Source organism: Ranitomeya variabilis, chromosome 8 (genome assembly GCF_051348905.1).
Source record: "Ranitomeya variabilis isolate aRanVar5 chromosome 8, aRanVar5.hap1, whole genome shotgun sequence".
NCBI classification, from domain to species: Eukaryota; Metazoa; Chordata; class Amphibia; order Anura; family Dendrobatidae; genus Ranitomeya; species Ranitomeya variabilis.
The window spans coordinates 217,088,360-217,103,898 of record NC_135239.1 but is presented as its reverse complement, the minus strand read 5'-3'; the positions used below and the strand labels follow the sequence as shown (position 1 = coordinate 217,103,898).

Genomic DNA, 15,539 nt, shown 5'->3' with positions numbered 1-15,539 from the left:
CACTCTATATGTACAGCCGTATTACTCCGTATATTGGTCACACTGTATATGTACAGCCGTATTACTCCGTATATTGGTCACACTGTATATGTACAGCCTTGTTACTCCGTATATTGGTCACACTCTATATGTACAGCCGTATTACTCCGTATATTGGTCACACTGTATATGTACAGCCGTATTACTCCGTATATTGGTCACACTCTATATGTACAGCCGTGTTACTCCGTATACTGGTCACACTGTATATGTACAGCCGTATTACTCTGTATATTGGTCACACTGTATATGTACAGCCGTATTACTCCGTATATTGGTCACACTCTATATGTACAGCCGTGTTACTCCGTATACTGGTCACACTGTATATGTACAGCCGTATTACTCTGTATACTGGTCACACTGTATATGTACAGCCGTGTTACTCCGTATATTGGTCACACTGTATATGTACAGCCGTATTACTCCGTATACTGGTCACACTGTATATGTACAGCCGTATTACTCCGTATATTGGTCACACTGTATATGTACAGCCTTGTTACTCCGTATATTGGTCACACTGTATATGTACAGCCGTATTACTCCGTATATTGGTCACACTGTATATGTACAGCCGTGTTACTCCGTATATTGGTCACACTGTATATGTACAGCCGTATTACTCCGTATATTGGTCACACTGTATATGTACAGCCGTATTACTCCGTATATTGGTCACACTGTATATGTACAGCCGTATTACTCCGTATATTGGTCACACTCTATATGTACAGCCTTGTTACTTCGTATATTGGTCACACTGTATATGTACAGCCGTATTGCTCCGTATATTGGTCACACTGTATATGTACAGCCGTATTACTCCGTATATTGGTCACACTGTATATGTACAGCCTTGTTACTCCGTATATTGGTCACACTGTATATGTACAGCCTTGTTACTCCGTATATTGGTCACACTGTATATGTACAGCCGTATTACTCCGTATATTGGTCACACTCTATATGTACAGCCGTATTACTCCGTATACTGGTCACACTGTATATGTACAGCCGTGTTACTCCGTATACTGGTCACACTGTATATGTACAGCCGTATTACTCCGTATATTGGTCACACTGTATATGTACAGCCGTATTACTCCGTATATATTGGTCACACTGTATATGTACAGCCGTATTACTCCGTATATTGGTCACACTCTATATGTACAGCCGTGTTACTCCGTATATTGGTCACACTGTATATGTACAGCCGTATTACTCCGTATATTGGTCACACTGTATATGTACAGCCGTATTGCTCCGTATATTGGTCACAGTGTATATGTACAGCCGTATTACTCCGTATATTGGTCACACTGTATATGTACAGCCTTGTTACTCCGTATATTGGTCACACTGTATATGTACAGCCGTATTACTCCGTATATTGGTCACACTGTATATGTACAGCCGTATTACTCCGTATATTGGTCACAGTGTATATGTACAGCCTTGTTACTCCGTATATTGGTCACACTGTATATGTACAGCCGTATTACTCCGTATATTGGTCACAGTGTATATGTACAGCCTTGTTACTCCGTATATTGGTCACACTGTATATGTACAGCCGTATTACTCCGTATATTGGTCACACTGTATATGTACAGCCGTATTGCTCCGTATATTGGTCACAGTGTATATGTACAGCCGTATTACTCCGTATATTGGTCACACTGTATATGTACAGCCTTGTTACTCCGTATATTGGTCACACTGTATATGTACAGCCGTATTACTCCGTATATTGGTCACACTGTATATGTACAGCCGTATTACTCCGTATATTGGTCACACTGTATATGTACAGCCGTATTACTCCGTATACTGGTCACACTGTATATGTACAGCCGTATTACTCCGTATATTGGTCACACTGTATATGTACAGCCTTGTTACTCCGTATATTGGTCACACTGTATATGTACAGCCGTATTACTCCGTATATTGGTCACACTGTATATGTACAGCCGTATTACTCCGTATATTGGTCACAGTGTATATGTACAGCCTTGTTACTCCGTATATTGGTCACACTGTATATGTACAGCCGTATTACTCCGTATACTGGTCACACTGTATATGTACAGCCGTATTACTCCGTATATTGGTCACACTGTATATGTACAGCCTTGTTACTCCGTATATTGGTCACACTGTATATGTACAGCCGTATTACTCCGTATATTGGTCACACTGTATATGTACAGCCGTATTACTCCGTATATATTGGTCACACTGTATATGTACAGCCGTATTACTCCGTATATTGGTCACACTGTATATGTACAGCCGTATTACTCCGTATACTGGTCACACTGTATATGTACAGCCGTATTACTCCGTATATTGGTCACACTGTATATGTACAGCCGTGTTACTCCGTATACTGGTCACACTGTATATGTACAGCCGTATTACTCTGTATACTGGTCACACTGTATAGGTACAGCCGTATTGCTCCGTATATTGGTCACAGTGTATATAAAGCTGTCTTGCAGTACCTGTACCTGTCGCCATCTTGTGCTCTTTCAGTTCTGTCCTCTCGTTATTTCTTCTCCTCCTCCGTCTCATGCTCTTACCTTGTCTTCTTGCAGGGACTGGTACATGGATGGAAATTATCTGGTTATTATAGTATCGATCTCCATCATCCTGCCGCTGGCGTTAATGAAGCAGCTGGGTGAGTGTACAGTGTCTGCGCCCAGATAAACCGCCGGCTGATAACAGAGAGCACTGTACTCCAGTGTAATGGCCGTGTGATGAACATCTGCTGATTACGAGCCTTCTGTCTCTCCAGGTTACCTCGGATATGCCAGCGGCTTCTCCCTCAGCTGTATGGTGTTCTTCTTGTGCTCCGTAAGTGAACGGTGTACTATACAGCACACAAGGGGGACTACAGATTCCAGAATGTCTTCCTTAAGGGGGCCGTTGACTACTCAGACAACTCACTTCTCAGTCATCATATTCCCCCACGTAAAATAATAGCAGCTACGCTCGTCTCCAGTGTTGTTCCAACAATATCGGCGCAGGGTCTCCCGGGGCTCGTGTGGCTTCATGTCCTGAGAGCCCTGCAGGAAATCAATGGCTGCTTCACTCTCTCCTCCATTGGATGTCACTGACACCCGGAGGAGAAAATAATAAGATTTTCTACTATTGTTTTTATTTTTTATGTTTTGCAGCTCCGGGTGTGAAGTATTGTGCTCGCTCTGGGGTCACCATAGCATCAGGCGAGTGACTCTGTGCACTTCCTGTCATGTGACCTGTGTTTGTTAGTGATAACGGAGTCGCAGTGCCATGGCAACTCCAGAGCAAGCGTGACCCTCACTGCACTGAATATACCATGGTGGTGTTAATTTCTCCTGAGTGACTGGGAACGCACTTCTTGTACGGCCGCGGGTGCCGAGTCCCCGTGTGACGTCCACATTTCTCCTATCTCAGGTCATATATAAGAAGTTCCAGATCCCGTGTCCCCTGTCCTGGGACAGCATGAACCACACGATGCTCGGGAACACGAGCCTGACGTCCGGTGACTACGCCTATCAGAACGGACACACAGATGTAGCAGAGCCAGAGAGCGGAGAATGCTCAGCCAAGATGTTCACACTGAACTCACAGGTAACAATCACGAGGCTGCGGCGGCCATAAAATACCGACTTGTAGAGTCATGCGTGTTCAGTGTGGTGTGTGTGTACAGTGTGGTGTGTGTACAGTGTGATGTGATGTGTGTACAGTGTGGTGTGTGTACAGTGTGGTGTGTGTGTGTACAGTGTGATGTGTGTACAGTGTGGTGTGTGTGTACAGTGTGGTGTGTGTACAGTGTGATGTGATGTGTGTACAGTGTGGTGTGTGTACAGTGTGGTGTGTGTACAGTGTGGTGTGTGTACAGTGTGATGTGTGTACAGTGTGGTGTGTGTACAGTGTGGTGTGTGTACAGTGTGGTGTGTGTACAGTGTGGTGTGTGTGTACAGTGTGATGTGTGTACAGTGTGGTGTGTGTGTACAGTGTGGTGTGTGTACAGTGTGGTGTGTGATGTGTACAGTGTGATGTGTGTACAGTGTGGTGTGTGTACAGTGTGGTGTGTGATGTGTACAGTGTGGTGTGTGTACAGTGTGGTGTGTGTACAGTGTGGTGTGTGTGTACAGTGTGGTGTGTGTGTACAGTGTGGTGTGTGTACAGTGTGGTGTGTACAGTGTGGTGTGTGTACAGTGTGGTGTGTGATGTGTACAGTGTGATGTGTGTACAGTGTGTGTGTACAGTGTGGTGTGTGTGTACAGTGTGATGTGTGTACAGTGTGATGTGTGTACAGTGTGGTGTGTGTGTGTACAGTGTGGTGTGTGTACAGTGTGGTGTGTGTACAGTGTGATGTGTGTACAGTGTGGTGTGTGTACAGTGTGGTGTGTGTACAGTGTGGTGTGTGTACAGTGTGGTGTGTGTACAGTGTGGTGTGTGTACAGTGTGGTGTGTGTACAGTGTGGTGTGTGATGTGTACAGTGTGATGTGTGTACAGTGTGTGTGTACAGTGTGGTGTGTGTGTACAGTGTGATGTGTGTACAGTGTGATGTGTGTACAGTGTGGTGTGTGTGTGTACAGTGTGATGTGTGTACAGTGTGATGTGTGTACAGTGTGGTGTGTGTACAGTGTGGTGTGTGTACAGTGTGATGTGTGTACAGTGTGGTGTGTGTACAGTGTGGTGTGTGTACAGTGTGGTGTGTGTACAGTGTGGTGTGTGTACAGTGTGGTGTGTGTGTACAGTGTGATGTGTGTACAGTGTGGTGTGTGTGTACAGTGTGGTGTGTGTGTACAGTGTGGTGTGTGTACAGTGTGGTGTGTGATGTGTACAGTGTGATGTGTGTACAGTGTGGTGTGTGTACAGTGTGGTGTGTGATGTGTACAGTGTGGTGTGTGTACAGTGTGGTGTGTGTACAGTGTGGTGTGTGTGTACAGTGTGGTGTGTGTGTACAGTGTGGTGTGTGTACAGTGTGGTGTGTACAGTGTGGTGTGTGTACAGTGTGGTGTGTGATGTGTACAGTGTGATGTGTGTACAGTGTGTGTGTACAGTGTGGTGTGTGTGTACAGTGTGATGTGTGTACAGTGTGATGTGTGTACAGTGTGGTGTGTGTGTGTACAGTGTGGTGTGTGTACAGTGTGGTGTGTGTACAGTGTGGTGTGTGTACAGTGTGGTGTGTGTACAGTGTGGTGTGTGTACAGTGTGGTGTGTGTACAGTGTGGTGTGTGATGTGTACAGTGTGGTGCGTGTACAGTGTGATGTGATGTGTGTACAGTGTGGTGTGTGATGTGTACAGTGTGGTGCGTGTACAGTGTGATGTGATGTGTGTACAGTGTGGTGTGTGTACAGTGTGGTGTGTGATGTGTACAGTGTGGTGCGTGTACAGTGTGATGTGATGTGTGTACAGTGTGGTGTGTGTACAGTGTGGTGTGTGATGTGTACAGTGTGGTGCGTGTACAGTGTGATGTGATGTGTGTACAGTGTGGTGTGTGTACAGTGTGGTGTGTGATGTGTACAGTGTGGTGTGTGTACAGTGTGATGTGTGTACAGTGTGGTGTGTGTACAGTGTGGTGTGTGTGTGTACAGTGTGGTGTGTGTGTGTACAGTGTGGTGTGTGTACAGTGTGATGTGTGTACAGTGTGGTGTGTACAGTGTGGTGTGTGTACAGTGTGGTGTGTGTACAGTGTGATGTGTGTACAGTGTGGTGTGTGTACAGTGTGGTGTGTGTACAGTGTGGTGTGTGTACAGTGTGATGTGTGTACAGTGTGGTGTGTGTACAGTGTGGTGTGTGTACAGTGTGGTGTGTGATGTGTACAGTGTGGTGCGTGTACAGTGTGATGTGATGTGTGTACAGTGTGGTGTGTGTACAGTGTGGTGTGTGATGTGTACAGTGTGGTGCGTGTACAGTGTGATGTGATGTGTGTACAGTGTGGTGTGTGTACAGTGTGGTGTGTGATGTGTACAGTGTGGTGCGTGTACAGTGTGATGTGATGTGTGTACAGTGTGGTGTGTGTACAGTGGTGTGTGATGTGTACAGTGTGGTGTGTGTACAGTGTGGTGTGTGTACAGTGTGGTGTGTGTGTGTGTACAGTGTGGTGTGTGTGTGTGTACAGTGTGGTGTGATGTGTGTACAGTGTGATGTGTGTACAGTGTGATGTGTGTACAGTGTGATGTGTGTACAGTGTGGTGTGTGATGTGTACAGTGTGGTGTGTGGTGTGTGTGTACAGTGTGGTGTGTGCGTGTACAGTGTGATGCGTGTACAGTGTGATGCGTGTACAGTGTGATGTGTGTACAGTGTGGTGTGTGTGTACAGTGTGGTGTGTGTGTGTACAGTGTGATGTGTGTACAGTGTGGTGTGTGATGTGTACAGTGTGATGTGTGTACAGTGTGGTGTGTGTGTGTACAGTGTGGTGTGTGTGTGTACAGTGTGATGTGTGTACAGTGTGGTGTGTGATGTGTACAGTGTGATGTGTGTACAGTGTGGTGTGTGTACAGTGTGATGTGTGTACAGTGGTGTGTGTACAGTGTGGTGTGTGATGTGTACAGTGTGATGTGTGGTGTGTGTGTGTACAGTGTGGTGTGTGTACAGTGTGATGTGTGTACAGTGTGGTGTGTGATGTGTACAGTGTGATGTGTGTAGTGTGGTGTGTGTGTGTACAGTGTGATGTGTGTACAGTGTGATGTGTGTACAGTGTGATGTGTGTACAGTGTGGTGTGTGTGATGTGTACAGTGTGATGTGTGTGTACAGTGTGGTGTGTGTGTACAGTGTGGTGTGTGTGTGTACAGTGTGATGTGTGTACAGTGTGATGTGTGTACAGTGTGATGTGTGTACAGTGTGGTGTGTGTACAGTGTGGTGTGTGTACAGTGTGGTGTGTGTGTACAGTGTGATGTGTGTACAGTGTGATGTGTGTACAGTGTGGTGTGTGATGTGTACAGTGTGATGTGTGTAGTGTGGTGTGTGTGTGTACAGTGTGATGTGTGTACAGTGTGATGTGTGTACAGTGTGATGTGTGTACAGTGTGGTGTGTGATGTGTACAGTGTGATGTGTGTGTACAGTGTGGTGTGTGTGTACAGTGTGGTGTGTGTGTGTACAGTGTGATGTGTGTACAGTGTGATGTGTGTACAGTGTGATGTGTGTACAGTGTGGTGTGTGATGTGTACAGTGTGATGTGTATACAGTGTGGTGTGTGTACAGTGTGATGTGTGTAGTCATATGATGTGTGTACAGTGTGGTGTGTGATGTGTACAGTGTGATGTGTGTACAATGTGGTGTGTGTACAGTGTGATGTGTGTGTACAGTGTGATGTGTGTGTACAGTGTGGTGTGTGTGTACAGTGTGGTGTGTGTGTGTGTACAGTGTGATGTGTGTACGGTGTGATGTGTACAGTGTGGTGTGTGTACAGTGTGGTGTGTGTACAGTGTGATGTGTGTACAGTGTGGTGTGATGTGTGTACAGTGTGATGTGTGTACAGTGTGGTGTGTGATGTGTACAGTGTGATGTGTATACAGTGTGGTGTGTGTACAGTGTGGTGTGTGTACATTGTGGTGTGTGTACAGTGTGATGTGTGTAGTCATATGATGTGTGTACAGTGTGATGTGTGTACAGTGTGGTGTGTGATGTGTGTACAGTGTGATGTGTGTACAGTGTGATGTGTGTACAGTGTGATGTGTGTACAGTGTGGTGTGTGTACAGTGTGGTGTGTGTACAGTGTGGTGTGTGTGTGGTGTGTGTACAGTGTGGTGTGTGTGTGTACAGTGTGGTGTGTGTGTGTACAGTGTGGTGTGTGTACAGTGTGGTGTGATGTGTGTACAGTGTGATGTGTGTACAATGTGGTGTGTGTACAGTGTGATGTGTGTGTACAGTGTGGTGTGTGTGTGGTGTGTGTACAGTGTGGTGTGTGTGTGTACAGTGTGGTGTGTGTGTGTACAGTGTGGTGTGTGTACAGTGTGGTGTGATGTGTGTACAGTGTGATGTGTGTACAATGTGGTGTGTGTACAGTGTGATGTGTGTGTACAGTGTGGTGTGTGGTGTGTGTGTACAGTGTGATGTGTGTACAGTGTGGTGTGTGTGTACAGTGTGGTGTGTGTGTACAGTGTGTGTGCACAGTGTGGTGTGTACAGTGTGATGTGTGTAGTCGTGTATGTAGTCGTGTGATGTGTGTACAGTGTGATGTGTGTAGTCGTGTATGTAGTCGTGTGATGTATGTACACTCAGTGTGATGTGTGTAGTCGTGTGATGTGTGTACAGTGTGATGTGTGATGCGTGTACAGTGTGATGCGTGTGTACAGTGTGGTGTGTGTACAGTGTGGTGTGTACAGTGTGATGTGTGTAGTCGTGTATGTAGTCGTGTGATGTGTGTACAGTGTGATGTGTGTAGTCGTGTGATGTGTGTACAGTGTGGTGTGTAGTCGTGCAATGTGTGATGTTTCAGTCATGTGATGTGTGTACAGTGTGATGCGTGTACAGTGTGATGCGTGTACAGTGTGATGCGTGTACAGTGTGATGCGTGTACAGTGTGATGCGTGTACAGTGTGATCCGTGTACAGTGTGGTGTGTACAGTGTGATGTGTGTACAGTGTGATGTGTGTACAGTGTGATGCGTGTACAGTGTGGTGTGTGTGTACAGTGTGGTGTGTGTGTACAGTGTGGTGTGTGTGCACAGTGTGGTGTGTACAGTGTGATGTGTGTAGTCGTGTATGTAGTCGTGTGATGTGTGTACAGTGTGATGTGTGTAGTCGTGTGATGTGTGTACAGTGTGGTGTGTAGTCGTGCAATGTGTGATGTTTCAGTCATGTGATGTATGTAGTCGTGTGATGTGTGTGCAGTGTGATGTGTGTACAGCATCTTTTACACATTCTGATGTCATTTCTTGGTGTTTATTTCTGTATCTTGTTTTTCTGTAGACAGCGTACACCATTCCCATCATGGCGTTTGCGTTTGTGTGTCACCCCGAGGTCCTCCCTATATACACAGAGCTGAAAGAGTGAGTATATTGGAGCTCGGGGTGCGGAGTCCTGTCCTGTCCCGGAGCCCTGCCCTGACCCGAAGCCCTGTCCTGACCCGAAGCCCTGTCCTGACCCGGAGCCCTGTCCTGACCCGAAGCCCTGTCCTGACCCGGAGCCCTGTCCTGACCCGGAGCCCTGTCCTGACCCGGCGCCCTGTCCTGACCCGGCGCCCTGTCCTGACCCGGCGCCCTGTCCTGACCCGGCGCCCTGTCCTGTCCCGGCGCCCTGTCCTGTCCCGGCACCCTGTCCTGTCCCGGCGCCCTGTCCTGTCCCGGCGCCCTGTCCTGTCCCGGAGCCCTGTCCTGTCCCGGAGCCCTGTCCTGTCCCGGAGCCCTGTCCTGTCCCGGAGCCCTATCCTGTCCCGGAGCCCTGTCGTGTCCCGGCGCCCTGTCGTGTCCCGGCGCCCTGTCGTGTCCCGGCGCCCTGTCGTGACCCGGAGCCCTGTCCTGTCCCGGAGCCCTGTCCTGTCCCGGAGCCCTGTCGTGACCCGGAGCCCTGTCGTGACCCGGAGCCTTGTCATGACCCGGAGCCCTGTCCTGGCCCAGAGTGCAGCTTCTCTGGGATTGGTGGGGCTCCAGGCATGGGATTTGCCCCTGACCCTCCTGTGCGCTGACATGTAGGGCCTGTGCATTGGCGCCTGGGGCTGACAGCCTCCTCCGGACCCCTTACGACCCCTCACCGCTCCAATCCCTTATTACGGGCAGGTGCCTGATGATTGTTGGTTTTCTCTTGTCAGCGCCTCCAAGAAGAAGATGCAGCAAGTGTCCAATGTCTCCATCACCGTCATGTATTGCATGTATTTCCTGGCCGCTCTCTTCGGATACCTCACCTTCTATGGTAGGTTGTGAGTTCATGGGATGGGGACCCGGGAGGAGGGAGCACACGGTGTCATGCCGCTCAGCGTGATGTTCTGCAGGAGCCGGGGCCGAGGTGACGGGCAGGGCTCTTATACACTGCATCCATGCGATGCGTCTCCCGTCATGGAGGACGACGTAGGGAACAGGACTGGAAAAAGCCTCATAGGTTTCCTGCACTGACCCATTGTAGCAAACTATCACAGGAGATTGTCCAGACGGGATCCAGCGTGGGAATCTGTCAGCAGTGTGAGCGGTTAATGGAATCCGTCAGCAAGCTTGTTGTCCGACACTCCGATTGTAGGGCAGCGATTTCACCATCAGATACGGACACTGAACCAGTGTTTACAGAGTGTATGGAGATTCTATACAACTACTCCCCCCATCCTCCCTCACTGTCTTCTTTGACGTTTCCAGACCATGTGGAGACGGAGCTCCTGCACACTTACAGCTACGTGGATCCATTCGACATCCTGATCCTCTGTGTACGTGTGGCCGTTCTCACCGCCGTCACCCTCACTGTGCCCATCGTCTTATTCCCGGTAAGAGCTGCTGGCTGGGGTGTACTGTATCTTGTGGAGGGTGCTGGCTGGGGGTGTACTGTATCTTGTGGAGGGTGCTGGCTGGGGTGTACTGTATCTTGTGGAGGGTGCTGGCTGGGGGTGTACTGTATCTTGTGGAGGGTGCTGGCTAGGGGTGTACTGTATCTTGTGGAGGGTGCTGGCTGGGGTGTACTGTATCTTGTGGAGGGTGCTGGCTGGGGGTGTACTGTATCTTGTGGAGGGTGCTGGCTGGGGGTGTACTGTATCTTGTGGAGGGTGCTGGCTGGGGTGTACTGTATCTTGTGGAGGGTGCTGGCTGGGGTGTACTGTATCTTGTGGAGGGTGCTGGCTGGGGGTGTACTGTATCTTGTGGAGGGTGCTGGCTGGGGGTGTACTGTATCTTGTGGGGGGTGCTGGCTGGGGGTGTACTGTATCTTATGGAGGGTGCTGGCTAGGGGTGTACTGTAATCTTGTGGAGGGTGCTGGCTAGGGGTGTACTGTAATCTTGTGGGGGGTGCTGGCTGGGGGTGTACTGTATCTTGTGGAGGGTGCTGGCTGGAGGTGTACTGTATCTTATGGGGGGTGCTGGCCGGGGGTGTAATGTATCTTGTGGAGGGTGCTGGCTAGGGGTGTACTGTATCTTGTGGAGGGTGCTGGCCAGGGGTGTACTGTATCTTGTGGAGAATGCTGGCTGGGGTGTACTGTAATCTTGTGGAGGGTGCTGGCTAGGGGTGTACTGTAATCTTGTGGGGGGTGCTGGCTGGGGGTGTACTGTATCTTGTGGAGGGTGCTGGCTGGGGGTGTACTGTATCTTGTGGGGGGTGCTGGCCAGGGGTGTAATATATCTTGTGGAGGGTGCTGGCTGGGGGTGTACTGTATCTTGTGGAGGGTGCTGGCTGGGGGTGTACTGTATCTTGTGGGGGGTGCTGGCTGGGGGTGTGCTGTATCTTGTGGAGGGTGCTGGCTGGGGGTGTAATGTATTTTGTGGAGGGTGCTGGCTGGGGGTGTACTGTATCTTGTGGAGAGTGCTGGCTGGGGTGTACTGTATCTTGTGGGGGGTGCTAGCTGGGGGTGTAATGTATCTTGTGGCGGGTGCTGGCTTGGCGTGTAATGTGTATTGGGAGGGTGCTGGCCGGGGGTGTGATGTATTCCGTGGAAGCTGGAGGAGGTGGTGCCGGCTCTCATGGCGCAGCACGATGTGCAGTCTGGCTCCTCATTAATGCTCTCTCCTACCCTCCCCAGGTCCGCCGTGCCATTCAGCACATGCTCTTCCAGGACAAGGAGTTCAGCTGGCTCCGGCACGGCCTCATCGCCGTGGTGCTGCTGACTCTCATTAATCTGCTGGTTATCTTTGCCCCGACCATCCTGGGAATATTCGGCATCATCGGTGAGAAGTAGATAAGACGCTGTGATCCTTCCTGCATCCGGAGACGATGGACTGTAGTCAGGCGGGTGGTCTGATACAATGGGGGTGTCAGGCAGCCTATAACCGGTCTGGCCCCCAGGGGCCGAGGTCTGCAGGTCTAGGGTGATCGGATATAGCGTCCATCATTGAGATGGGTCTGTTTTGGTCTCTTCATGTCTTCATCTTCCTCTCGTTGCAGGCGCCACCTCCGCTCCGTGTCTGATCTTCATCTTCCCTGCCATCTTCTACATTCGTATAATGCCCAAAGACAAAGAGCCGACCAAATCACCGCCCAAAATCCTGGTAGGTGCCCTCACCTGGGCGAGCATCTCAATCCCCCATGTCCCCGTATCCCGGACCAGCGCCTCCCTACATCCCGCATGACCCCGTATCCCGGACCAGCACCTCCCTACATCCCCCATGACCCCGTATCCCGGACCAGCACCTCCCTACATCCCGCATGACCCCGTATCCCGGACCAGCACCTCCCTACATCCCGCATGACCCCGTATCCCGGACCAGCGCCTCCTTACACCCCTCATGACCCCGTATCCCGGACCAGCGCCTCCCTACATCCCCCATGACCCCGTATCCCGGACCAGCACCTCCCTACATCCTGCATGACCCCGTATCCCAGACCAGCACCTCCCTACATCCCGCATGACCCCGTATCCCGGACCAGCGCCTCCCTACATCCCCCATGACCCCGTATCCCGGACCAGCGCCTCCTTACACCCCTCATGACCCCGTATCCCGGACCAGCGCCTCCCTACATCCCCCATGACCCCGTATCCCGGACCAGCACCTCCCTACATCCCGCATGACCCCGTATCCCGGACCAGCACCTCCTTACACCCCTCATGACCCCGTATCCCGGACCAGCGCCTCCCTACATCCCCCATGACCCCGTATCCTTGACTAGCGCCTCCCTACATCCCCCACGTCCCCGTGTCCCAGACCAGCGCCTCCTTACATCCCCCACGTCCCCGTATCCCTGACCAGCGCCTCCCTACATCCCGCATGACCCCATATCCCGGACCAGCGCCTCCCTACATCCCGCATGACCCCATATCCTTGACCAGCGCCTCCCTACATCCCCCATGTCCCCGTATCCCGGACCAGCGCCTCCCTACATCCCCCATGTCCCCGTATCCCTGACCAGCGCCTCCCTACATCCCGCATGTCCCCGTATCCTTGACCAGCGCCTCCCTACATCCCCCATGTCCCCGTATCCCGGACCAGCGCCTCCCTACATCCCCCATGTCCCCGTATCCCGGACCAGCGCCTCCCTACATCCCGCATGTCCCCGTATCCTTGACCAGCGCCTCCCTACATCCCCCACGTCCCAGACCAGCGCCTCCCTACATCCCGCATGTCCCCTTATCCTTGACCAGCGCCTCCCTACATCCCCCATGTCCCCGTATCCCGGACCAGCGCCTCCCTACATCCCGCATGTCCCCGTATCCTTGACCAGCGCCTCCCTACATCCCCCACATCCCAGACCAGCGCCTCCCTACATCCCGCATGTCCCCGTATGCTTGACCAGCGCCTCCTTACATCCCCCATGTCCCCGTATGCTTGACCAGCGCCTCCCTACACCCCGCATTTCCCCGTGTCCCTGACTAGCGCCTCCCTACATCCTGCATGTCCCCGTATTCGGGACGAGCCTCTGACAACTCCTCTTGTCCTCACAGGCTGCCTGCTTTGCCGGCCTCGGTGTCCTCTTTATGATCATGAGCCTCAGTTTTATCATCATCGACTGGACGAGTGGAAACAGCAAAAGCAGCGGAAGCCACTAACCCGTAGTCCCCGTAGACCACCCCGGCATCCCGCACCCCTCCGCACCCCAGGACTTATCTACGCGCTGTCACTACACTGCTGGGACATCTGCCGCCATGGTGGGGAAGGGCTCCATATTGTGTCCTCTGCTGCGTCCCCGGAGGTGTGGGGGGTAAAGTAACAGAACTTACATATGCACCCAAAATCCGACCTCCCGTCATCCAGAGGACTTGTGATTAAGGGTTCCTGGTGGTCTGATGGAATAAGGACCTCCGCAGGAGGGAGACTCACAAGACGGAACTTTACTAAAGAACCTGGGAAGATGATGGATATGATGTGATCACATTGGAGCCCCCCGATCTGATGGAGCCCAGTGCAGGGGTCACACTGGCAAGGTCTCCAATGAAATGCCCCATAGATGTGGGGGCTTCTCATACAGAGGGGGCACAGCATGAAGGAAGCCAAGAGGAAATCCATCTGAAGACGTCCTGCAGAGGTGGCCAAGCTCTGGGGAGGGGACTGTGAGGGGCACACAAAAGGCAATGTGTATGAAATCCGGTCACATCTGGTGTCGCCGACAGCCTCGCGGGGGTTTCTGGTGTTGTTGACAGCCTCACGGGGGGGCTCCTGGTGTTGACGACAGTCTCGCGGGGGCTCCTGGTGTTGACGACAGTCTCGCGGGGGCTCCTGGTGTTGACGACAGTCTCGCGGGGGCTCCTGGTGTTGACGACAGTCTCGCGGGGGCTTCTGGTGTTGACGACAGTCTCGCGGGGGCTCCTGGTGTTGACGACAGTCTCGCGGGGGCTCCTGGTGTTGACGACAGTCTCGCGGGTGCTCCTGGTGTTGACGACAGTCTCGCGGGGGCTTCTGGTGTTGACAGCCTCACGGGGGGGGCCTTCTGGTGTTGACAGCCTCACGGGGGCTCCTGGTGTTGACAGCCTCACTGGGGGCTCCTGGTGTCGTTGACAGCCTCGCGGGGGCTTCTGGTGTCGTTGACAGCCTCACGGGGGCTCCTGGTGTCGTTGACAGCCTCACGGGGGCTCCTGGTGTCGTTGACAGCCTCGCGGGGGCTTCTGGTGTCGTTGACAGCCTCACGGGGGCTCCTGGTGTCGTTGACAGCCTCACGGGGGCTCCTGGTGTCGTTGACAGCCTCGCGGGGGCTCCTGGTGTTGTTGACAGCCTCGCGGGGGCTCCTGGTGTTGACAGCCTCGCGGGGGCTCCTGGTGTTGTTGACAGCCTCGCGGGGGCTCCTGGTGTTGTTGACAGCCTCGCGGGGGCTCCTGGTGTTGACAGCCTCGCGGGGGCTCCTGGTGTTGACAGCCTCGCGGGGGCTCCTGGTGTTGACAGCCTCGCGGGGGCTCCTGGTGTTGTTGACAGCCTCGCGGGGGCTCCTGGTGTTGACAGCCTCGCGGGGGCTCCTGGTGTTGACAGCCTCGCGGGGGCTCCTGGTGTTGTTGACAGCCTCGCGGGGGCTCCTGGTGTTGACAGCCTCGCGGGGGCTCCTGGTGTTGACAGCCTCGCGGGGGCTCCTGGTGTTGACAGCCTCGCGGGGGCTCCTGGTGTTGACAGCCTCGCGGGGGCTCCTGGTGTTGTTGACAGCCTCGCGGGGGCTCCTGGTGTTGTTGACAGCCTCGCGGGGGCTTCTGGTGTCGTTGACAGCCTCACGGGGGCTCCTGGTGTCGTTGACAGCCTCACGGGGGCTCCTGGTGTCGTTGACAGCCTCGCGGGGGCTCCTGGTGTTGTTGACAGCCTCGCGGGGGCTCCTGGTGTTGACAGCCTCGCGGGGGCTCCTGGTGTTGTTGACAGCCTCGCGGGGGCTCCTGGTGTTGTTGACAGCCTCGCGGGGGCTCCTGGTGTTGACAGCCTCGCGGGGGCTCCTGGTGTTGACAGCCTC

General features: G+C 52.5%; 1 protein-coding gene across 3 annotated transcripts in view; it reads left to right on the top strand.

The window, feature by feature from the left end:
• The window catches only part of SLC38A3 (solute carrier family 38 member 3), a 67,415-nt gene extending 53,073 nt beyond the window's left edge, over positions 1–14,342 (top strand). For all 3 annotated transcript variants that reach the window (XM_077277096.1, XM_077277095.1, XM_077277094.1), the window contains exons 8-16: positions 2,646–2,728; positions 2,846–2,904; positions 3,487–3,663; positions 8,964–9,043; positions 9,802–9,902; positions 10,337–10,461; positions 11,704–11,848; positions 12,066–12,169; positions 13,561–14,342. In XM_077277096.1, coding sequence (XP_077133211.1) covers positions 2,646–2,728; positions 2,846–2,904; positions 3,487–3,663; positions 8,964–9,043; positions 9,802–9,902; positions 10,337–10,461; positions 11,704–11,848; positions 12,066–12,169; positions 13,561–13,665 — 979 coding nt within the window. In that variant the 3' untranslated portion in view covers positions 13,666–14,342. The remainder of the gene's footprint in view (positions 1–2,645; positions 2,729–2,845; positions 2,905–3,486; positions 3,664–8,963; positions 9,044–9,801; positions 9,903–10,336; positions 10,462–11,703; positions 11,849–12,065; positions 12,170–13,560) is intronic.
• Positions 14,343–15,539: the final 1,197 nt, after the last annotated feature.